The 24,760-nt window shown below is 45.2% G+C and overlaps 1 protein-coding gene across 1 annotated transcript in view; it reads left to right on the top strand.

Moving 5' to 3' along the window:
* Positions 1-324: 324 nt before the first annotated feature.
* The window catches only part of LOC106836303 (paired immunoglobulin-like type 2 receptor beta), a 39,657-nt gene continuing 15,221 nt past the window's right edge, over positions 325-24,760 (top strand). The window contains exons 1-5 of the mRNA XM_070484323.1: positions 325-658; positions 982-1,371; positions 17,153-17,365; positions 20,741-20,771; positions 21,872-21,943. Of these exons, the coding sequence (XP_070340424.1) occupies positions 340-658; positions 982-1,371; positions 17,153-17,365; positions 20,741-20,771; positions 21,872-21,914 (996 nt within the window). The 5' untranslated portion in view covers positions 325-339 and the 3' untranslated portion in view covers positions 21,915-21,943. The remainder of the gene's footprint in view (positions 659-981; positions 1,372-17,152; positions 17,366-20,740; positions 20,772-21,871; positions 21,944-24,760) is intronic.

Below are 24,760 nucleotides of genomic sequence, written 5' to 3'. Positions count from 1 at the left end.
CTTCAGGGGAGTCCCTGGTGGCACTGGGGCTGGGGCTGAGGGTGTCTGACCACCATCGGCGCCCTCCTCCTTCTCTCTGTGGGGCTGTAGCTGGGTAGAGACTCATGGCCACTTTCCTCTCTCTGAAGAACCTGAGCTGTGCTGCTGCCGCCCCCTCCCCCAGGATGAGAGAGAGAGACAGAGACTGGGAGACACTCAGGGAACCAGAGCAAAGGGAGAGAGAGTGAGAGAGAGAGACAGACACTGATGCCTAAGGAGATGCCAAGGGGGCTGGCGGAGGGAGGGAGTTGAGGCAGGAGAGCAGAGGCTCCAGCCAAGGTCAGGACCACGCCCTTCAGCATGAAGATGGGGGCTGGGGATCTATATCAGGCTCTCTTTGCACTGACAACAAGGGAGGCCCTCTTGCAACACAGGAAAAGAAGAAGCCAGACTGATGAAGGAAGTGCTGGGCACTCGGGGGTGGGCGGGTTTGAGGAAGGCTCCCACCCTCCCTCTGTCCTCTGGAGGAGGCTGATCCTTGCTCTCCAGATGACAAGAGTTCCCCAAGGTGGCCCCTACATAGGGCCTCCCTACAGTGCTGTTCGTCTTCTCATCTCCCTGGAGGAGAGCAGGGCGATGGGGCTGCCCCTGCTGCTGCTGCTGGCATCTTTGCAGGCTGGTGAGTGGCCCGAACCACCCTGGCTCTGCCTGAGGCCATGGGAGGAGTCCCTGGGAGGGGCTGTGACCGGGTATCTGGAGGAGTCTGCTGGGGTTGCCAGCCAGGCCTCCCACCCCTAACTAAGGGCTGTTCCTGCAGTGCTGGGTCCCCTCCAGCCCCTCACCTCCTCCCTATCCCAAGCCTGGAGAGGAGTCATCCAGGCCAGAGGGCCAGTCCTACCATCTGTCACCCTACTGCCCTTGGGTGAGGGTGCCAGACCCCCTGGGGTTATCTTTGTCTCTTCCAATGGCTTCCAACTCTCTCCTCCTCCCTCTCTCCTCTAGGTAGCTCGGCAGGATCCAATCCAAAGACTGGCTATGGGGTCGACCAACCAGAGCACCTCTCAGCCCCCCAGGGTGGCTCCATCCACATCCCCTTCTCCTTCAATTACCCCCGGGTGTTAACCAAGGGTCACAACTTGAGTATATCCTGGAGACGGAAGCACTTCCATGGGGAGTTCATCTACAACATGACCCCTCATTTCATCCATAAGGATTACAAGAACCGGCTCTTGCTGAACTGGACGGAGGGTTCAAAGAATGGCTCCCTCCAGATCTCGAATCTGCGGTGGGAGGACGAGAGTGTCTGCTTCTGCCGGGTCCAGTTGAACACACTGATTGGCTACAAGGAGATGTGGCAGTCCATCCTGGGGACCAACCTCACGATCACCCGCGGTGAGTCCAGCTGCCCCGGCAGCTGCCACGCCCACCCTGCTGAGGCTCCTGCAGGCCACAGACACCCTCATCCCCCAGACCTACCCAGGCCCTCTCTCCCTGACCCTTCTCTCAAAGTCCTCTCCCTCTCCCCTCCACTCCTCCCCATGCCTCTGACAACTTTACCCTTTTCACCTTAATCTTCCCCAAACCTGGGCTGCCTTCCTTGCCACTTCCCCTCACTGCCCCCTCCAGGTCCAGCCCCGACCCCCACTCCCCAGGCGTCAGCAGCTTTTGGGCTCCCCAGTTAGCCTCCCTTCTTGCTCCAAGCTGGGGCTCCAGTCCCGCCCCCTAGAACATGGCCCTCAAGGGTCCCACCTCATCCCTCCTGTTTCCTCTCCTGTCCCATCTCCCTCTCCCCCCACCTCCATCCTCTTTACCCTCCTTGCCTCTTGACATCCCACCAAGCCCCCACCCCTCCCTGTGCTTCTCCGTCACATTGTCCCCGTTGTCCACTCTCATCCTGCTCCTCTGTCCTGGTCATTAAGAGGCGCGTCTGCTGCAGCAATAGGGCAGCTCCCTCTACTGTGCACTGCATCCGGCTGAACGCCTGGGTGTGCATCACCCCAGTTAACCTACACCACGGCCCCACAGTAACAGCAGGTACTGCTCTCCTTCTCCCTTTACAGATAGGGAAACTGAGGCTCCCAGACCTAACACCTGCCCAAAGTCACCCTCGGGGTGGGATCTGACCCCGGTTTAATCCCAGACCCTCCTCTCTTAACCAATTGCTTGGCCTCACCCACTGACTTGATTGTCTTGTTATCCTGACCTGTTTTTTGTTTTTGTTTTTGAGGAAGGTTAGCCCTGGGCTAACTGCTGCCAGTCCTCCTCTTTTTGCTGAGGAAGACTGGCCCTGAGCTAACATCCGTGCCCATCTTCCTCTACTTTATACGTGGGACGCCTAGCACAGCATGGTGTGCCAAGTGGTGCCATGTCCACACCCGGGATCGGAACCAGAGAACCCCAGGCCGCCTAAGCGGAACTTGCGCACTTAACCACTGCACCACTGGGCCATCCCCTGTCCTGACCTGTATTAAACCTAATAATCCATGTGTTGCATAATAGATCTCCATTTCTGGGTGGGGCGTGGGAACTTGAACCCGGGTTAACTGTCTCCAGAGCAGTGGGGGAGGGGGTCTCTCCCAGGCGCTGGCAATAGGGGTGCACTGTCTGTAGAAAATCTTTTGGAAAACTAAAGATCCTCTAAGTCGGTTTGCTTTTTATAATGACTTGGGCTGGCAGTTCTAAACAATGTCAGTGCAGCATATCTGTTCCCTTGGGAAGGACGCTCTCTGTGCCTCCCCTTGTAAACTCCTGCCCCGTCTGCACCACTGGGCTGGTTTTAGGGCAAACAGAAAGTGGCTCATCCTGATTAAGCCTTGGATTTATAATGTCTGCCCCTCCCTTTGTTCCCTTAAGTGGCTTCTGAGAGATGTGGCCTCTCCTTAGGTCCCTCTGCCTCCTTCCTGAATCTTCCTCACTTTTCTCATTTCTCCTTTCAGTCACATTCACTATGAGCTTTTTCATCAATAAATTAATTTTTTCAATTAATGCAATTAGATACTCATGCTCATTATTTTTTTAAAAATACAGGAAAGTAATAAAAAAGAAACCTTTCCAACCCAAGTGCAGTACCCCCATTCAAAGACATCACGCCAAAGGAATATTTGTCGCAAAAGTGACTGATTAGTTTGTGGTTGGCTTATTGATTTTTTTTCACATACAGATGTTTTATTTCTGTAGCAAAATCTAATTGTTCTCCTTCGTAATTATTCTCTTTTATTTCTAAGCCCCAAACCCCATGTCCCACTAGGGGTTGAAAATACTTTAATTTCTTCTTATTTTTGTATAATTTGATTACTTTTCACAATAAAACTCTTTAATATAGTGAGAATTTCTATTGGTATATGGTGTGAGGTGAAGAATTCAATTGATCTTTATAGCAAGAAACAATCAATTGTCCCAATCCCATTTATTGAGTATCTTTTGTGCATTGATTCGTAGGCCTGACTTTCTAAGTTCTTTTGAGGAATAGCATCCGGTTCTAGTCTGTCTGTCCTGTTTCACTGGTCTGTCTGCTCTTATATCACTGTCACACTCTTTTAGTTCTTGTGACCTTATCGTGTTTCATGGCTGATAAGACTGTTCCCATCTCAACCACATGACTTCTTCCTCAAAAACCTTATTATTGTTGCCTGCCTGTTCTTTCACATAAATGTTAGAACAAGTTTGACAAGTCCTCAGAAAAACACTCACAGGGATTGTGTAAATCAGAATTGTGTTAAACCTGTAAAGCAATTGATAGAAACGGAAATCAGTGTAATATACAGTCTCCCACCCAGGAACGAGTCCTCTTTCATGTTCGTCAGAAGACCTTGGGGGTGTTCTTCTAAAGATTATGTAAATGTCTCACAAGACTTTTTCCTATTTATTCTTTATTTTTATTATGAATGTGCAACATTATTTTTTGAATGTTTACTTTTTACAGTTTTCATTGTAAAAGTAATACATAAATTCTGGCCAAACTGGAGGGTTTACCTCCATGCCTCCCCAAAGCTACTAAAATCACAGCGAAGAGAATTTTTAAGACAAAAATCCACACGGACAAAAATATGTGAGCCAGGTGGACAAAAACAAAAGTTGGGAAGCTGGAAGCTGATAGACTAGTGTAACTGGCTTGGGAGACCAGAGGAGCTAAACCCTAAGCGAGGAGTGGGGAAACCCAGAAGAAAGGCGATTTGCACCGCAAAACCCCCTAAAGGTTCTGGAATGGCGTCCACAAGGACCCTTGGAAGTGGGAGCGAAAGGAGTCTGAAAACTAGAGGACAAGTTGAAAATTGCTTTAAGAAGGAGGAAACCTCCATCCCCCCATCTCCCACCCAGCGGAAGACTGGAGATGGGCTTTCCAGAAAGGATGAACAGAGGGACACTGGGAGGATTACACCCGACATACGGGGGGCAAAGGTTCAGTCCTTGAAACCGGAGGTTTGGTGAACTGATGAGACCCTACACACCTCGACCCCCTCAGGTGCCGCCCAAGACTCAGGCAGCCAGGCTGGTATCCCCCCACCACGGGCAGAAGATCAGGGGTTCTTCTCTGGGAAATCTATCTGATGGGCCAAAAAAGACCTAGAAATCTAACCGATCACCCTACAGCCCACTAACTGACAAGCACTTTCTCCCACCCACACACACAGCTTCCAGTCAGCCGGCTCTCTGCATGCTGAGAGCCAAGGGCACAGGGAGAGTGGGGTCTCAGCCTCACACCAAGTCCCCCAGCACTGTGGATGCACCAACGCCTCAGCTGTGTCTGGGATGCCGAGGTCAGACATCCCATTTTAAAATATGCTTAGACTAAACATTTAGGGAAAGCTTCTCCCATGAAAGGCAGAGAGCAAAAGGAACCAAAACAACAGAGGGAGAACAGAACTTTCAAATAACCATCATTGTCAGGAAGTTCAGAGGTCGCATACGTGTCGCCAGAAAGAGTGCCTTACAAAGGAGCTTTCCAAACAGTAAAAGAGCTCTTGAAAATTAGAGACGTAATAACACGGATGGAAAACTCAATAAAAGGATGGAAAGACAAATTTTTTAGAAATCTCTCAGAAGGTAGAATAAAAGGTCAAAGATTTACAAACTGTAGCATGTTGAATTGAGGCCCCCGAAGATATGTCCACATCCGAATTTCCAGAACCTGTGACTGTTACCTTACGTGGTGACAGATGTGAATCAGTTGGGGATTGTGAGATGAGGAGGTTGTCTGGGATGATCTGGGTGGGACCTAAATGCAAACACCAGTGTCCTTAGAAGAGAAAGGCAGAGGGAGCTTGACACAGACGGAAGAGCAGGCAGTGTGGCCACGGAGGCCGAGACAGGAGTGAGGCGGCCACCAGGAGCTGGAAGAACAGGGAACAGACCCTCCTCAGAGCCTCCCGAGGGCGTGCAGCCGGCTGACACTCAATCCCCAGCTGCTGTCCTAGGCTGTGGGAGATTGAACTCTGTTCTTGTAAGTCACCCAGTCTGTGGTGATCCATTACAGCAGCCACCGGAAAGTAATACAGAAACTAAAAGGAAAGACACGGAAAATTGAGGATTGATCCAAGATGTCTCACCTCTGACTTAACAAACACTGACTGAGTGCCTGCCATGTGTCAGGCGCTAAGCTGGGCACTGGGCAAACAGCAGTTAAAAACAAAACAAAACAGAAAAGGGCTCAACGATGGAACGTACATTTGAGTGTGGCAAGAAGACTAAAAAAAGCAAAGAAATTAATTCTGCCTGTATGTCAGGTGTTGGTAAAAGGAGAAAAGGAGGAAAAAGAAGCAGAATCAGTGGGATAGAGGTGGCTGGGGTGTTGCTTTATTCAGATGGGACAGGGCAGGCCTCTGGGACATTAGCCAGAGTGCTGGCAGGAAAAACCAGTCAAACAGGGTAACTGAGGAGAGTTTTCAGTGGGGCACAGGGTAGGGAAATCAGTCAGGGATGGTGAGACTCCTGGGAGCAGCCACAGACCTAAGGAGCAGGGGAGGGAGAAAGTACTGGTACCCAGAGAGGACTGGAGTACATGAGAGGGCCCCAGAGAGGAGCTGTGACCTCTGGGAAGATGGAGTCAACATGATGGTTAGTTCTAAGTGCCAACTTGACTGGACTAAGGGATGCCCAGATAGCTGGTAAGATATCATTTCTGGTTGTGTCCTAGAGTGAGAGTGTTTTCAGTACAGATGAGCAGTGGATGGGCATCATCTAATCTCTTGAGGGCCCAAACAGAACAAAAAGGTGGAGGAAGGACAAATTTGCTCTCTGCTTGAGCTGGGACATCCATCTTCTCCTGCCTTCGGACATTGAAGCTCCTGGTCCTCTGGCCTTCGGAATGAGACTAAGACTTAGAACATTGGCCTCTCTGGTTCTCAGGCCTTCAGTTTTGCACTGGAACTACACCATGGGGTTTCCTGGGCCTCCAGCTTACAGATGGCAGATTGTGGGACTTCTCAGCCATCATAATTGTGTGCGCCAATCCCTCATAACAAAACTCTTTCTATATGTCTGTGTATCCTATTGGTTCTATTTCTCTGGAGAACCCTGACTAATACAGTGCCTGTCAGGGAGGGGGCCAAGAGCTATGCCCTGAACTACCCTCCTCTCTCTTCTGTCTCCCACTGGTGACTACTACTGGCCACTGAATAGGAACCAGCCAGTGAGAGAGCCCATGAGTGGAGTCCACCAAGACCAGCCTCCAAAGGCACAAAGCAGGGTAGAGAGGGGTTGGGGGCTGGATCTAGAGAAGCCAGCAGAAAATTCCAGGCTAGGCACAGATCTGTAGGAAGTGAGGGAGAGATCTGGAGAAGAATATCTGGTCAAAAGGGAACAGCAAGGGCAAGGCCATGAGGTGGGACAAGTGTGGCTAAAGCAAGATGAAGACACTGAGGGTGGCAGGAGTTGAGATCAGAACAGGCAGTGGGAGCAGGTCCTGTGGTGGCTTTGAAAGTCAGGGGAAGAGCTTTCACTCTGAGTGTCATGGGAGCCTGTGAGGGTTTCCTGCAGAGGAGTGCCGTGATCTGATCTACATTGATCTGATCTACACTGTAAAAGTGTCCCTCTGGCTGTCTATGGAGAGTAAGACTACAATGATGAGCAAGATCAAGTGAAGGGAGACCAGTAAGAGATGATGTGGCTTCAACAGGGTGACAGCAAGGGCAGGTGAAAAGTAGCCAGATGCTGGTGATATTGTGAAGACAGAGCAGACAGGATTTGCAGATGATTGGATGTAGGGGGTGAGAAAGAAAGAAGAACCAATGATGATTCTAAGCCTTTTGGCCTGAGCATCTTGAAGAATGGAGTTGCCATTTATTGACAGGGAGAATGGGGGGGGAACAGGTCTGGGAGGGAACCCAGAGTTCTGTTCAGGACATTTTAAATTTGAGATGCTACTGGAGAAAGTAATGGAGGCCATGAGGCAGTGAGATGCAAGCAGTGAGATCTGAGTCTGGAGCACAGAGGGAGATATGGCTGGATGTGTAAATTTGAGGGTCATCAGCATATCGCTGGTAGTTAATGCCCTGGGACTGGAGGAGCTTGTCTGGGAAGTGAGTGTAGACAGAGAGGAGGTCCTAGGACTGAACCGCGACTGGTTCACGTGGGAAGACAAGGAGGAGCCAACAAAGAAGACTCAGAAGGAGCTGCTAGGGGGGCAGGAGAAAAACCAAGAGAGAAAATATTGTCCCAGAAGCCAAATGAAGACCTGCTTCATGAAAGGGATAAAATTAAATGCTGAGAAGTTGAGTAAGATGGAGAAAATGTGGATGTAAGAGATCTAAATCCTCAGTTTCAATATTGGAAGTGAATAGATACCACCCAAAACAACAAAATCAAGCAACAGCAGTGTGTGCATGTCATTTAGAAATACAAGGTTAATGCCAAAGGAAATAGCTAAAGGTGCTGAAAATAGTTGCCTCTGGGGAGTGGAAGGGAGTGAGGAGGCTTATGCAGGGTCGCTGTTTTTATAAGCTGCGTGGAATTTGCTGACTCTTTAAATTATGTGCCTATACAACTTTGATAAAGATAAATATTGCATTTTGAAAATAATAAAGGTACTGGTAATACTTGCACATAATAAAAAAAATGCTCAAATGACACAGATGGGAGTCAAATGAAAAGTAAAATCCTCCTTCTCCACTTTATCTCCCCGGCCACCACCTCCTTCCGTGGAAATGTTCACCTTACAGACATAGATACAGATGTAGATTTAGATGTAGATGTAGACATGTGACACAGTAGAATCAAACTGCACACTATTCTGCTCTAAACTTGCTGTTTCTACTTCCTGTACGTCTGGTATCCTTCCATTGCAGTACATAGGCGTCTGTGCCTGTTTAAAAAATGGCTGCCGGTCTCCCATGTACAGTGTATCACATTTACCTAATCAGTCTCCTATTTAAGGACATTCAGGTTGTTGTCACATCACAAACAAAGCTGCAAAGAGCACCCTTAAACACAGACCTTTGAACACGTGCACAGCGTTTCCACGGGATAAATTCCTAGCACTGAAATCACCAGGTCAAAGGGCATGCACGGGTCTTTCACATTTTGATAGATAGTCCCACACACATTCCCAAAGGCTGTGCCAACTTATATTCCAGCTGTGTGAAGGTCCTCTTTCCCCAAATCCTCACCAATACTGGGGATTTTCCTCCTCTCAGATCTTTTTAAAAAAACACCTATCCTTTGTTGTTTTAATCTGCATCTTTAAAAATTATGAATGGATATTAGCATCAGGGTTATGTTACCATTTTATGAAGTGAATTAGAATTACATAGTTTTCCATATTTCTCTCTGTTCTAGAATCTTCTATGTGGGAATAATCTGTTCCTTAAATTTTTACAAGAATTTACCCATAAAACCTCCTGAACTTAAAATCTTTATGAAAGGTAGTTCTTTCATAGCGTTCTTAACATCTTCTTTGTCTACCTGTCAGTTATAGTTTACTATTGCTTAAATCAACTTTTTCAACTTTTTTATTTTTTTAATTGCAGTAACATCGGATTATAACATTATATAGCTTTCAGATGTTCATCGTAATATATTTCGAATTCTGTGTAGATTACATCATGTTCACCACCCAAAAACTAATTATAGTCCATTCCCTCACATGTGAACCTAATCATCCCTTTTGCCCTCCCCCTCTTCCTCTGTGGTAACCACCAATCCAATCTCCATTGTTATGTGTTTGCTTGTCGTTGTTTTTATCTTCTATTTATGAGTGAGATCATACAGTGTTTGATTTTCTCCCTCTGCCTATATTCATTCAGCATAATGCCCTCAAGTTCCACCTATGTTGTCACAAATGGCCAGATTTCATCATTTCTTATTGCTGAGTAGTATTCCATTGTGTATAAATATGACATCTTCTTTATCCATTCATCCCTTGATGGGCACCTAGGTTGCTTCCAAGTCTTGGCTATTGTGTATAATGCTGCAATGAACATAAGGGTGCATGTATCTTTATGCCTTTGTGTTTTCAAGTTCTTTGGATAACTACCCAGCAGTGGGATAGCTGGATCATATGGTACATCTATTCTTCATTTTCTGAGGATACTTCATACTGCTTTCCATAGTGGCTGCACCAGTTTGCACTCCCATCAGCAGTGTACAAGTGTTCCCTTCTCTCCACATCCTCTCCAACATTTGTTGTGTCCTGTGTTGTTATTATAGCCATTCTGACCGGAGTGAGGTGATACCTCATTGTAATTTTGATTTGCATTTCCCTGATAGGTAATGATGTTGAACATCTTTTCATATGCCTGTTGGCCATCCGTATATCTTCTTTGGAGAAATCTCTGTTCATATCTTTTGCCCATTTTTTAATTGGTTTGTTGGGTTTTTTGTTGTTGAGATGTGTGAGTTCTTTGTATATTTTGGATACTAACCCCTTATCTGATATATCGTTTGCAAATATCTTCTCCCAATTGTTAGGTTGTCTTTTCATTTTGTTGATGGTTTTCTTTGCTGTGCAGAAGCTTTTTAGTTCAATGTAGTTCCACTGATTCATTTTTATCTTTTGTTTCCATTGTCCGGTCAGACATGGTACTTGAAAATATGCTGCTAAGACCGATGTCAAAGAGCATACTGCTTATATTTTCTTCTAAAAGTTTCATGGTTTTGGGTCTTACATTCAAGTCTTTAATCCATTTTGAGTTGATTTTAGTGCATAGTGTAAGGGAATGGTCTACTTTCATTCTTTTGCATGTGGCTGTCCAGTTTTCCCAACACCATTTATTGAAGAGACTCTCCTTTCTCCATCGTATGCTCTTGGCTCTCTTGTGGAATATTAGCTGTCCATAAATGTGTGGGATTATTTCTGGACTCTCAATTCTGTTCCATTGATCTGTGTGTCTGTTTTTGTGCCAGTACCATGCTGTTTTGGTTGCTATGGCTTTGTAGTATATTTTGAAATCAGGGTGTGTGATACCTCCAGCTTTGTTCTTTTTTCTCAGGAATCCTTTGGCGTCCCAAACTGGTGCTTGGGGTCTTTTGTTGTTCTACATAAATTTTAGGATTCTTTGTTCTATTTCTGTGAAAAATGTTGTTGGAACTTTGATAGGGATTGTGTTGAATCTATAGATTGCTTTAGGAAGTATGGACATTTTAACAATGTTAATTCTGCCAATCTAAGAACATGGAATATCTTTCCATTTCTGTGTGTCTTCTTCAATTTCTTTCAAGAATATTTTATAGTTTTCAGGTTTTGGTTAAGTTTATTCCTAGATATTTTATTCTTTTTGTTGCAATTGTAAATGGGATTGTATTCTTAATTTCTTTTTCTGCTACTTCATTGTTAGTATATAGAAATGCAACCAATTTTTGCATGTTTATTTTGCATCCCACAATTTGATTGTATTCATTTATTGTTTCTAAAAGTCTTTTAGTGGATTCTTTAGGGTTTCCTATATATAAAATAATGTCATCTCCAAAGAGTGACAGTTTTGCTTCTTCTTTTTCAATGTGGATCCCTTTTATTGCTTTTTCTTGCCTGATTTCTCTGGCTAGGACTTCCAATACTATGTTAAATAAGAGTAGTGACAGTGGGCGTCCTTGTCTGGTTCCTCTTCTTAGAGGGATTAGCTTTCAGTTTTTCTCCATTGAGAATGATGTTTGCTGTGGGTTTGTCATATATGGGCTTTATTATGTTGAGGTATTTTCCTTCTATACCCATTTTATTTAGAGTTTTTATCATAAATGGACGCTGTATCTTCTCAAATGCTTTCTCTGCACCTATTGAGATGATCATGTGATTTTTATTCTTCATTTTCTTAATGTAGTGTATCACATTGATAGATTTGCAGATAGTGAACCATCCCTGCATCTCTGGAATGAAACCCACTTCATCATGATGTATGATGTTTTTAATGTATCGTTGTATTTGATTTGCTAGTATTTTGTTCAGGATTTTTGCATCAATGTTCATCAGTGATATTGGCCTGTAATTTTCTTTTTTTGTGTTGCCCTTGTCTGGTTCTGACATCAGGATAATGTTGGCTCCGTAGAATGAGTTAGGAAGCCTCCCCTCCTTTTCAATGTTTTGGAAGAGTTTGAGAAGGGTAAGTATTAAGTCGTCTTTGAATGTTTGGTGGAATTCACCAGGGAAGCCATCTGGTCCTGGACTTCTAATTTTTGGGAGGTTTTTGATTGCTGTTTTGATCTCCTTACTGGTGATTTGTCTATTCAAATTCTCTACTTCTTCTTGGTCCAGTTTTGGAAGGTTGTATGTTTCTAAGAATTTATCCATTTCTCCTAGATTATCCAATTTGTTGGTATATAGCTTTTCATAGTATTCTCTTATTATATTTTGTATTTCTGAGGTGTCCATTGTAATCTCTCCTCTTTCATTTCTGATTTTATTGATTTGAGCCTTCTCTCTTTTTTTCTTGGTGAGTCTAGCTAAGGGTTTGTCAATTTTGTTTATCTTTCAAACTCTTGGTTTCATTTCTGTTGTTTTTTAGTCTCTATTTCATTTATTTCTGCTCTGATTTTTATTATTTCCTTCCTTCTGCTGATTTGGCCTTTGTTTGTTCTTCTTTTTCCAGTACGTTTAGATGCACTTGTAGATTGTTTATTTGGGATTTTTCTTCTTTGTTGAGGTAGGCCTGAATTGCTATAAACTTCCCTCTTAGAACTGCTTTTGCTGTATCCCACAGATTTTGGCATGTTGTATTCTCATTTTCATTTGTCTCCAGGAATTTTTTGATTTCTCCCTTGATTTCTTCATTGACCCAATCATTGTTCAGTAGCATTTTGTTTAATCTCCAAATTTTTATGGCTTTTCTGGTTTTCTTCCTGTAGTTGATTTCTAGTTTCATACCTTTGTGGTCAGAAAAGATGCATGGTTTTATTTCAATCTTCTTATGTTTATTGAGATTTGTTTTGTGACCTAATATGTGATCAATCCTGGAGAATGTTCCATGTGCGTTTGAAAAATAATATGTATTCTGTGGTTTGGGGATGGAATGTTCTGTATATGTCTATTAAGTCCATCTGGTCTAATGTGTCCTTTAAGGCCAGTGTTTCCTTACTGATCTTCTGTTTGGATGATCTACCCATTGGTGTAAGTGGAGTGTTAAAGTCTCCTGCTATTATTGTGTTACTGTCTATTTCTCCTTTTATGTCTGTTAATAATTGATTTATATCTTTAAGTGTTCCTATGTTGGGTGCATAGATATTTACAAATGTTATATCTTCTTGCTGGATTGTTCCCTTTATCACCATGTAGTGCCAGTCTTTGTCTCCTGTTACAGTTTTTGTTTTAAGTCTATTTTGTCTGATATAAGTATTACTACCCTCGCTTTCTTTTCTTTGCCATTTGTATGGAATATATTTTCCCATCCTTTCACTTTCAGTTTGAGAATGTCTTTAGGTCTGAAGTGTGTCTCTTGTATGCAGCGTATACATGGATCTTGTTTTTTATCCAATTGGCCACCCTATGGTATTTGGTTGGAGCATTTAGTCCATTGACGTTTAAAGCAGCTATTGATAAATATGTATTTATTGCCATTTTGTTACTTTTTTTCTGAGTGTTTTAGTAGTTCTCCTCTGTTCCTTTCTTTTTCTCTTGCTCTCTTCCCTTGTGGTTTGATGGCTGTCTTTAGTAATATGTTTGATTTCTTTTGTCTTACTTTTTTGCTTACTTATTATAGGTTTCTGATTTGTGATTACCATGAGGATCCTATTTAATATTTTATGTATATAACAGTCTATATTGAGTTGATAGACTCTTTAGCTTGACCTCTAAGAGCGCTACTTTTTCACTCTCCTCCTGCCACACTTTATGTTTTTCAAATTATATATAGTCTCTTGTTTAGTGTGTGTCTATCCATTACCCTCTTATCATTGAAATAGGTGATTTTAGTACATTTGTCTTTTAACCTTCATATTATCTTCACAGGTAGTTGACCTGCTACCTTTACTATATTTTTACCTTTACAAGTGATTTTATTGCCTGGTTTTTGTGTTTTTTTTAAATAATTTTTTAATCTCTATTTGTGGTCATTGCTTTCCCACTTAAATAAGTCCCTTCAGCATTTCTTGTAGAACTGGTTTCTTGGTGATAAACTCCTTTAGTTTTTGCTTGTCTGGGATGCTCTTTATCTCTCCTTCAATTCTGAATGACAACCTTGATGGATAGAGTATTCTTGGCTGTAGGTTTTTTTGCTTTTAGCACTTTAAATATGTTGTGCCATTCTCTTCTCGCCTGTAGGGTTTTGGCTGAGAAGTCTGCTGATAGCCTTATGGGCTTTCCTTTGTATGTCACTTGTGGCCTTTCTCTTGCTACTTTTAGGATTATCTCTTTATCTTTAATTTTGGACATTTTAATTATAATATGTCTTGGTGTGGGCCTCTTCGGGCTTCTCTTGTTTGGAGCTCTCTGTGCTTCCTGTTCTTGGATGTCTGTTTCCTTCCTTAGGTTAGGAAAATTTTCATCTATTATTTCTTCAAATAAATTTTCTGCTCATTTGTCTCTCTCTTCTCCTTCTGGAACACCTATAATCCAAATGTTAGCATGCTTGATATTGTCCCGGAGTTCCCTTAGACTGTTTTCATTCTGTCTAATTCTTTTTTCTTTTTTCTGTTCAGCTTGTGTGATTTCTTCCAGTCTTTCATCTGGCTCACTGATCCATTCTTCTGCATCCTCTACTCTCCTATTGAGTCCCTTTAGTGAATTTTTCATTTCCAGTATTGCATGCTTCATTTCTGATCGGTTCTTTTTTATATTTTCTAGTTCTTTGCTGATGAGCTCACTGTGTTCATCCCGTCTTCTCGCAATATCTGTGACCCTCCTTATGATATTTTGTTTGAACTCTTTGTCTAGTAGGTCGCTTGTTTCTGTTTCATTTAGTCCTTTTTCTGGGGTTTTGTCCTGTTCCCTTGCTTGGAAAGTATTCCTTTGTCTCCTCATTATGCTTCTTTCTCTATGCTTATTTCTATGTATTAGGTGAGTCGGCTACGTCTCCTGATCTTGGAGAAGTGGCCTTATGTATGAGATGCCTTATGAGGCCCAGAAGTGTGCTTGCCTCTCATCACCAGTCAAAATGATCTAGGAGTGACTCCTTTGTGGGCTACTTGCATCTTTCTGCTGTGGCAGGGTTTCTCTTACTTCAGGTGCCCAGGGAATCTAGTCTTTCCTTCCCTGGCCAACTGTTTGTAAATCCAGTTTGGGGAGCCTCAGCACCATTAGCTACAAAGTCTGTCAGCACATTCCTCTTTCAGTTTTCCTCTTAATTGGTTGCTAGGCTCAGGGGCTTACAGTTGTGATAGGCTTCAGGCCTACAAGGCTGTTGTCAGTTCTCTTAGGAGTGCAGCTGAGTGGGGCTGGCCTCAGGCATGGGAGCACTCAGTTGTTTCAGGCTTTGGAAGGTGGAGCTTATCCTTTTTATGGCTATTTGTGAAGCACAGGTCTGCTGCTGCTGCTAAGCCTCACCCCCCACAGGACCACACACACACCTGTCAACACAGTCTTGGTCTGTGTACACTTGCCAACTCTCTGGATTGTACCCTGATGCTGCACTGCAGAGGTCCCTGCCTCTCTAACAATGCCCCCCACAGTTCACCTGGTCCTCACACAGGCCCTGCCCCACAGAGGCAGACACATTCACCTGTCTGTAGAGGATCAAGGCACCCAGTCAATGCAGGCCAAAAAGTAACCTGAGGACTTGCTGTTGGGTGGGGCCGGTCCCTAGGGTGGGCTGCCTGCCCTGGATTAAATCTGTGCTCTACTGGGTGTGGCAGATCCCTGGGCTAACAGGCAAAGGGAAGAACCTCAATGGCGCCCACCTGGGGTCTGTGTCAGCACACCTGGACCAGCTCAGAACAATGGCCCCACCAATGTGTCAGTCTCTGGAGAGGTCCCTCCTCTCATCAAGATACCCCCAGAGCCCACCAGGTGAGTCTCATTTCACCAAAGGACTGTCAGCCTTCTCTCTGGTGATTTTAGTTTCCTGCAATGAGTGAGTTTGTGTGTGGGCCCTTTAAGACCCAGGTCTTTTCGGCTTTTGGCCGACAGCCTTTCTGAGGGTGTCCTCGCTGCAGTTAATAGCCAGTGAAGCCAGACAGTAAGACCCTTGTCTCAGTTGGGCTGAGTCTGAAGGATGCTTATAGCAGTATCGGCCCCAGCTCCGGACCTCACTCCTCCAGGGAGGGCTACGTACCTTAGGGTGGCTCCCGCCTGGCGAGCTGAGATGCTCCACTGCTCCCAAAGGTGGCTTTTTTCCTCTCCAGCAGGAATTTCTGCCTCTTCTAGCTTAGTCAGGGCTGTCACTTGTTCTGGGGGTTCTTTTTTCCAGTTTTCAGTTTTCTCTCCAGACTAATTTTTCCAAAAATAGTTGTAACCTGGTTGTGTTCATGGGAGGAGGTGAGTTCAGAGTCTGCTTATGCTGCCATCTTAACGAGATCTCCTGTCAAATTTTTTATTGTTTCAGAAAATAATCCACTTCACAGAGGTCCTTAGACTTATCAACCTGTAACTGAGCACATGCTCAATCATGATTTCAATGGCCTCTTTCTTTCTCGTTAGGTTTGCAAGAGTCTTGTCAGTTTTTTTGTGTTTTTTCCCCTAAATAACCACTTCTTGCATTTATTATTCCTACCACTGTTCTACTTCCTAATAAATTTATTCCAACATAGGTTTTCATCACTGTCTAACTCTGAGTTTCCTTAGGGCTGGCTCCTCTCTGTTTTTGGTACATTTTCTCTGGAAATTGAAAATTTCACTTTTAATATTCTTTGCACCTAAAATAATGAGAGTGTTTACTACTGTGAAGTTAACTTTGAGTGTAGCTTTAGTTTTGTTTTGCTTTTAATATGCATTACTATCAGTTTTATTTTATCTGACATGTTACTATATTTTTTCTTTGATTATATTTTAATTTTTCAATTGAGGAATGGTATTGACATTTTTATTATTAATTTCTAGTAAGAGTGGACAGTGAATTCCATCCACACTGACCTGAAGGTAATATTGGAATTGGATCTTTTTTCTTTGGCTGAATATTTGGTCAATTTTTTAATGGTCCATTAAAAGAAGGTACAATCTTTTTCTTGGACTTAAATGTGAATTTAACCTTAAAAGCACATTCTATATACACCAGGTGCTTTGTAGATGTTTTTTCACATATTAAAACAACCATGTTTAAAGGACAAATACTGTTTGTTTCCACTTATACATCATCTCTAGAGTAATCAAATTCAAAGACACAGAAGGTAGAATGGTGGTTTCCAGGGGCTGGAGGAAGAGGGACTGGTGAGTTAGTGTTTAATGGGGACAGAGTTTTCAGTTTGGGAAGATGAAAACACTCTGGAGATGGATGGTGGTAAGGGTTGCACAACAATGTGAATGTACATAATGCCACTGAACTGTACACTTAAATATGGTTAAAATGGTACATTTTATGTTCTGTGTCTTTTACCACAATTTAAAATTTTTTTTTAATCCTGTGATTTAGCCATTTCATCCCGTGATGAAATGAGGTTCTGTGGTCACAACAGTGATTGGTGGGAGAGTCAGGATTTAAACTGCATGATCTGGACTCTAAGCCTTCAGCATTTCCCCTGTTACTCCCCTCCCTTGTGAGAGCTTCAGAGAGTTGCTCCCCACCCCCAACATTCCCCAAACTAGGGAACAAGATGTGACAGTTTCACCCAGATACTGCCACACCCCCAAGGGAGAATTTGCTTATATCTCATGTCTTTTCAGCTGTCAAGACAACCACCCTGGGCCCTACCACCACTGCTGCCACAACTACTGCCACCACGACCACAGTCGACTGCAGGGACTCAGGGGGCAAGAGGAACTCAGAGTCTCAGTCCCCGAGTCTGGAACCTGTGGTTGGGGTGGCACTGGCCAGTGCTGTGCTGAAAATCACAATTTTGGGACTGATGGTCTACCTCAGGTGGAAGAGAAGGAAAGGTAAGCGGTCCGGAGCCCCGCCCTCTCCCCTAGCTTCCCAGTTGGTGTTTCTCAGAACCCACCTGCATAAGAATGACCCCAGGTGCCCTTAAAAATGCAGATCCCTGCTGGGCTCGAGGTCAGGGGTCATGGGGGAGGATCTGAATCTGCATTTGTAACGGTCTCCTCAAGTGGAGTCTGTGCATGATCAAGTTTGAGAACCACTGATCAAGACCAGCCCCTCTCCACAATCTGATCATTTTATGCTTCTTGTCTCTTGACTTAATCATTTCTCATCAGTCCTCACCTCTTGGTTCACGGGGAGGGGAGGGTCTGCCCTGGAAAGGTAAGGAGAGAGCTGAAGGCACAGGAAGTTGGCTCTGCTCAACAAGTATTGGTTGAGTGCCCATTTTCCAGGGCCTGGCTTATAACTGGAGATAGAAAAGTAAATAAATCATAGGCCCTTCTTTCAAGGAACTCAGAAGGAGAAGAAGGAGGTGGAAGCTGGTTCAAGGGCTAATTGCCTCAATTGGAAAGAACTATGCTAGATTGGGACAAAGGAGGGGTGATCAGGGAGGACTTCCCAGAGGAAGTGACACCTTCAAAAAGTCTCAAAGACTAAAAAGGAATTAGCCAGGCAAGTGGTGAGGGTTGGATAGAGGTCACTGTCCATCCAGGGGGAGGAAACCATTCTGGGACCTATAAGTAGCTCAGTGCTGTGGAGGAGGCAGCAGCTGGAGGAGAGGACCTTGTAAATCATACCAAGAGCCTGTGGTCCAGAGGCAACGTGAAGCAGCAAAGTGGCAACCTCAGCTTCGCCTTACAGATACATCAGTCTGTGGTGGAGGGGCCGGAGGTGGGCCAGGCTGGGGTCAGTCTAATGCCCTGGCCGTGCGGATGGAGGGAATGGCCAGATCCTGGAAAAGTTTAAGAGGGGAAACCAGTAAGACCTGGTGATGGGCTTGATGTGGGGCAAGGGAGTGGAAATAAGTCCCCTGTTTTCAACTTGGGTGACTGAGGCTATGATGGAACCATCAAGTAAATTAGGAAACAAAGGAGGTCAAGACCATGTGTGGAGAGAACGAAGATTCTCTAGTTTGGGTACTTTGTGTTTGAGATACCTGTGTGGCATCTGAGTAGAGATGTCCATCAGAAATTTGGATGTATGCACTCACAGCCCACAGAGAGGACAGGGCTGGAGGCATTGATTATTTATACCCCAACACCCTCCAAAATTGATTTGAAATTACTTTAAAGAGAATTTGCAACAAGACTAGATTAGCCTTATCAGATACTAAAGCACAGAGGTGATGAGCATAGAATGTGGATATAATTATACATATATATTACTAAACATATATGACTGCCTGCAGTCAATCCTGTCTGACACCCGGGCTGGGTACACCCTGGCACATGGTACTATTATCTTTGCCTCAACTTACTCATCAATAAAATGGGAATAATAATAGTACTTCACTGGAGGTTGTTATGATGATTGAACATAACGCACTTGGAATAGATTCTGGCACAGAGTAAGCACTAGATGAGCATTAGCACTTATAATTACTAAGCTACAATAATTAAAATGACTTGACACTGTCATATTAATACACAGAAAAGCCAATGGAAGGGAAGAGGAAAACCCAAATACAGGCAGGATGTAAACAGGCCCAAATACATGCAGAATTTAGTAGGTTAAAAGGTAGCGTTTCCAATCAGTGCAGAAATATGGTTAATGTAATAAATGGTGTAGAGATGGAACAATTGAGTAGCCATCTAAGAAAAAATGATCTCCCTACCTCATAATTTGCACCAAAACAAATTCAATTTATTTTGGAAATCAAAGAATCAGATGAGGAGAAAACTAACCCTAGTGCTAGAAGAAAGCATGTGAGACTATTTTATAACTGTGGAGTGGTGAAGACCATCGTAATTATGAGATAAAACCCACTAGCACCAGAGACCAGAAGTGATAGTGGCTTAAATGACCTTGAGTTAATTTTTTCCCTCATATAAAAGCATCTGGAGGCAGACAGCAGAGGCCACTGTCCCTAGGCACTCAGGCTCCTATGTTTCTGCTCACTGTCCTGGATACTGGCTTCTATCCTGAAGGTTGCCTCATGGTCCAAGACGGCTGCGAGGACTCCAGCCCATTATTTCTGAATCCAGGCAGGAAACAGGAGAAAGGATGAAAGGATAAAAAGCGTATGCCCCAGCTGTCTGTCCTCCTTTTAAAGAGCCTTCCTGAAAGTCCTACCCACAACTTCCCCTGACATTTTATTGGCTAAAATTTAGTCACACATCCCACGTCTATCTGTAGGGGAGCACACTGCCACTACAAATAAAATCCAGATTCTGTAATTGAGTAAGAAGTGAATGGATATTGGGGAAGCAAATAGCATTCTCTGCCATGGGACACATCCAGGATGGGAGATTTGTCAGCTGGGTGTGGCCCAAGGACAGGGAACACAGGAGGCCAAGGAGCTAGTGAGAGCATGATGGAGAGTGGAGGGCTCAGGAGGGAGCTTGGATAACCTGGAAGGGAGTGGATTATCAAGGGACAAGAGTTCAGTGAGGTCAAAGCACAGGTATAGCAGAGAGAGAGAGAGAGCTGGAAGGAAAGAAAGTTGTAGCATGAAAATGATACCAGTACTTAATATTTAGAGTTCTCAGTGCCAATAAATGAAAAATAAAAGTGCAGGGAATGGCTGAGTGGAGTGGAGTTCACTGGAGTGTGTTCAGAGGGTTGTCACCATGCATGATGAGACCTCCAAGATGGTGATGGGTGGTAGAGAGGAGGTCTGTGGACCAGGGGCCCATTCCCTGGGAAATACTGCAGACAGACTTGAGGAGGATGTGGGGGGAGAGGGCACGGGGAGACAGCAGAGGGTCAGTGGAAGATGATGGAGAGGAACGGGCTGCAGTGCAAACACGGATTCCAGTCATGAGGTTCAAAAGGTGGGAGAGAAAAACAGCCACAACCTAGAAGGAAAGCACAAGAAGCTGGTTTGTCAGGGCAGGAGTGAGGGGTGCCTGTGACAAGAGGAGTGAAGGAGCGGCCTGGGGGGGCCAGGGTTCAGCAGTGGAAGGATCAGGCTGGGGAATGCAGGGGAGTCCAAGGAAGGGAGAAAGAAACAGAGGGAATGGTTGGGAGAGAGGGCAAGGCAAAGGGGGCGCATGGTGCAGAGAAGAGCTGCTCTCCTCATGTGGTGCTGGGGACAATGGTAGAACAGGTGTGGGTACGGAGTCCCAGGCCCTTCCCAGAGGGGTTTCAGCAGAGCTGCTCGCTGCTCTGGTCTCTCCAAGGATGGGCTCAGAGTAGGACGGAGCAGAGAAGGCAGGAGGAGAGATGCTGTCTGTGGATGGCACACTAACACCCCATTTATCCCCCTGCAGGTCTGCGGACTAAAGCCAGAACCCCAGCCAGGTGAATGCTTGTCCTCCAAGGTGGGGCGGGGTGGGCAGGGGGCGCTGGTTTGGGAAACAGGGAGTTTCCTATGAGAACAGCAGGAGTGAGCCTTTCACAGCTGCTCCCATCCTGACTCTCCAGTCTGAATCCTCAGGTGTCTGCAACAGGCCAGGCCCTTCACTTCCTGCGGCTCTGTCTCCTAAAGAAAACAAAAAACAAAAACAAAACCCTGAGAACAGTGGACCGAAGGGTCCAGCTCTTTCTCTGATTCTTTCCCAGAATGACAGAATGCTTCCCCCTCATCCTTCTCTGGTGCCCCCTTTCCTCCGCCTTTCGTCCCCATTTCTGTTTGTCCTTCTGTGCCTCCTGGTTTCTCTCCATCTTGAACACCATGCTTCCCAAACACCTCCACCCCTTCCACGTTCTTCCTCTTTCTGCTTGTCGTCCAGTCTGTCCTTTCCCTGTGACCTGGGTGAAGGGCCACAGATCCTCTGCCTCCAGCTCCTCCGCTGCTGTCTTTTCTCAGAGCAGCTTCCCTCCTCAGCTCCCAGCCTCGCCTCCTCTCCTCTCGCCAGGCTCCCCTTCCTTTCTCAGCCCTGGTCCTTCACACCCTCCAACCTCTTCCTCTTCTCCAGCCTCTGTTCCCATTCCCACATTCTCCCTTCACACAGACCTCTCCCTCCTTCCTCTCCCTCCCCTAATCTTGCCACTTGCCTTCCTTGGGTCTCCCCCCCCCACCCCCGCCACTCCATGGCATCTCCTCCCAGGACTAGGGCCTGAGCACCCACCCAGAGGACCTGAGATTAGCTTTGCTGCTTTTCATGCTGTAGATTTTAGGGAGGCAGTGCCAGCAGAGAGGACAGGAGCTCAGCCTGATGATTTCTCCTCTCTGCCCCTTCAATAAAAGCCACGTCACTAGAACAATCCGCCTTCAGTGCGCACTCAGCGACCTCTGCTGGGCTACACTGCAAATTGCTTCTCAGTCCTCTTCCTGGCAGCCTCCTTCTGACCCTACACCACTGCGTTCACCTTCTGAGCCTGTCCAGGCAGGTCGCAGAGCCCCCCCACAAAGAGAACCACCAGATGCGGGTTTTAACTCCTTCCTGCCCTGCCTCTAGGCACCCTCCTGTTCCCATGCAGGGGATCCTTCCAGAACACTGAGGAGAAGTATGAGAATATTGGGAATACAGGTAAGTCCTACCACCATCACTCCCCACTGTCCACCACAGTCTTCCTTCTTCCCCACACACTCCCTACCCACACAGGTGCCCCAGTATTTTCCTCTTTCCTCACCCACCATCCCACACGACTCTGATCCTGACGTAGCAGATAACCTCAGCACTGGAGCCCCCTGCCCATTTCTCTACCCTGGATGCCTTGCCACCTGACCCCAGCAGATCTTAATTTGTTCCCAGCACAATATACAGGCCCCAAGCTAGACCAGAGATAAGCGGCTCAGACTAGGGCCAGAAAGAATTACAGGGAAGCTTGTAGAAGGTGGGGTGGAAGGAATAGAGGGATGTGGTATCAGCAGGGCACTCAGGTGTGGGATCGCTGCTCTAAGATGGGGAAAGCTCCCCACTTCACTGACCAACCCCCTTCTCTTTCACTGCCCAGGATGACATCATCCTCTATGCCTCCCTTGCCCTCTCCAGCTCGACCTCACCAGCAGCACCTCCCTGCCCCTCTCCCCATGGGAGCCCCCAGGAAGAGACCCTATACTCTACCTTGAAGGTCTAAGGAGTGGACTGAGTGACAAGCTCCTTAGAGTAAGCTCTGCAGAGGGTCTCAGCTTCCAAAAATAACCCTGGCCACACACACGACTCAGAAGCCAGCAGGTGTTGAAGGCCACCATGGAGCTGAGACAGAGCCATCTGCTCCAGTTCCCTCTTCAACTTCCTAGCCTTGCCCACCAAAATAAAAGTACCCAGAGAATTTGCCTGAATGCATCTAAGGAGAAAACTGACATCCCCTTCACCTTCTGTCCTTCTCGCCCACAATGAATTCTAATCTATAGCTCACAGCCAAGATCCCTCCTCCAGTACTTTTGTTCAGTGACCGCCTCAGGCCAGGAAACAATAACCCCCAAAATCCCCTGTAGCCAGCCTGGAACTCAAAGACTGCCCCCAGTCGAACCATTCTCCTTCCCTAAGGAAAATAAGTAGCAGGTATCGTGTAAGTGCTTCACAAGCGTCACTTCATTTAAACATCATCAACGACCCTATCTGGTATTAGATGTACTCACTTGAGGCATGAAAACAAGAACCAGAATGGCCACAGTGCTTTTCCTAAGGCCACATAGCTAGTAGGTGACTGAGCCAAGATTTGAACCCAATCTCGATGTCCTTCTCCCAGGACTCAGGGGTCACTGCCTTCCCAGCTTCCCATACTGAGCAGGCCTCCCCCCAGAAACAATGATGTGACATGGTGACATGGAGGAGGAGGGAGCAAAGCCAAAAGGAAGCACCTGGTTAGAGATGAACCAAACCAATTAAAACAATAACCCGTTTTATTAACACATAAACTGTGCAACTCCAAATTTAGCCAATTAACCTTGGGGCCAATGAACAGCCCCAGCACTTATCAGCTTCTCAGGGAGCATCTGAGAGGCTGTCCCTCCTGCTCCCAGGGAAGGAGGGTGAGACAGCAGGAAGGAGAAAAGAGCACACAACTATTCCTCAAAGAAGACCGTGGTGAACTCCTCTGCGTAGTCTCTATGCGGTAGCTCCTCCCTCTGCTCCGGCTCTTTTCCAACATCTTCCGTGAGTTGGTCCAGGTCCAGATCACTGGAGGCTTCATCGTCAGGGAGGAAATTTCCAGCCTCCTGACGTGGTGGCTCCTGAGGTCCAGGCCCTTCTGTCCACACCGCAGGACAGGCCCTGCGATGAGCTGGTGGGGTCCGGCCCTTTGGCACCATTCTAGCTTCTTTTTCCTCCAAGAAGCTGGTTACCAAGGCCTTGCTTTCAGGAGTTCTAATTTTTTTCTTTCTTAATGAAAAAGTGATGAAACTGAGATTCCTGATAGATCATCTGTTCTTACCTTTTAGAAGGCATACTCCTTAATTTCTACTCCCAAAAAGGTTTCTGGAAAAGATGACCTTTCTCAGTAGAAAGAATATGGCCTTTGGAGGGAGAAAGATTTGGATTCAAGCTATGGGTCGGCCATATGCTAGACATGGGTCTTAAGCCAATTTTAAACCGTTTGAGCTTCAGTCTCCTTATCTTTAAAATGGCTCTAGTTATAGAGATTTTGAAAGAATTAAAGGGAACAAGCATGGAAGTCTTTGTCTACCAGCCCACGGCAACACTCCATAAATTTTAGCTCCTACCTCCTTAACATTCTCCTGTCTCTAGATCAAATCAAATCAGTAACCATTATGTTTCCATTGTGTGTACTGTGTTTATATAAAATGTTCAATGAAAACCCCAAAAAGCAGAAAAGGAGTAGAAGACAAAAACAGGAACAAAAAACAAGGGCAACAAATAGAAAATAATAATGAATATTATAGATATTAATCCAACTATATGAATAATTACTTTGACTGTTGGTGGTCTAAATGCATCAATTAAAACACAGAGATTTCAGATCGCATCAAAAACCATAGCCCAACTACATATTGTCTGCAAGAAACCCACTTTAAACATAAAGACATATAGATTAAAAGTAAATGGATGGAGGAAAATATACCGTACCAACACTAATCAAAAGAAGGCAGGAATAGGTATATTAACTTCAGACAAAGAAGACTTCAAAGTAAGAAAGTTATCAGGGGTCAAGAAGGCCATTACATAATGCTAAAGGAGTCAATTCTCCAAGAAGACACAGCAGTTCTTAACGTGTATGCACCTAACAACAGAGTGTCAAACTACATGAGGCAAAAGCTGATAGATCTGCAAGAAGAAATAGCTGAATCCACTATCACAGTTGGAGACTTCAACACCCCTCTCTCAGAAATAGACAGATCCAGCTGGCAGAAAATCAGTAAGGACATAGTTGAACTCAACAAC

Source organism: Equus asinus, chromosome 14, assembly GCF_041296235.1.
Source record: "Equus asinus isolate D_3611 breed Donkey chromosome 14, EquAss-T2T_v2, whole genome shotgun sequence".
NCBI classification, from domain to species: Eukaryota; Metazoa; Chordata; class Mammalia; order Perissodactyla; family Equidae; genus Equus; species Equus asinus.
This window is presented reverse-complemented; position numbering and strand designations above follow the sequence as displayed.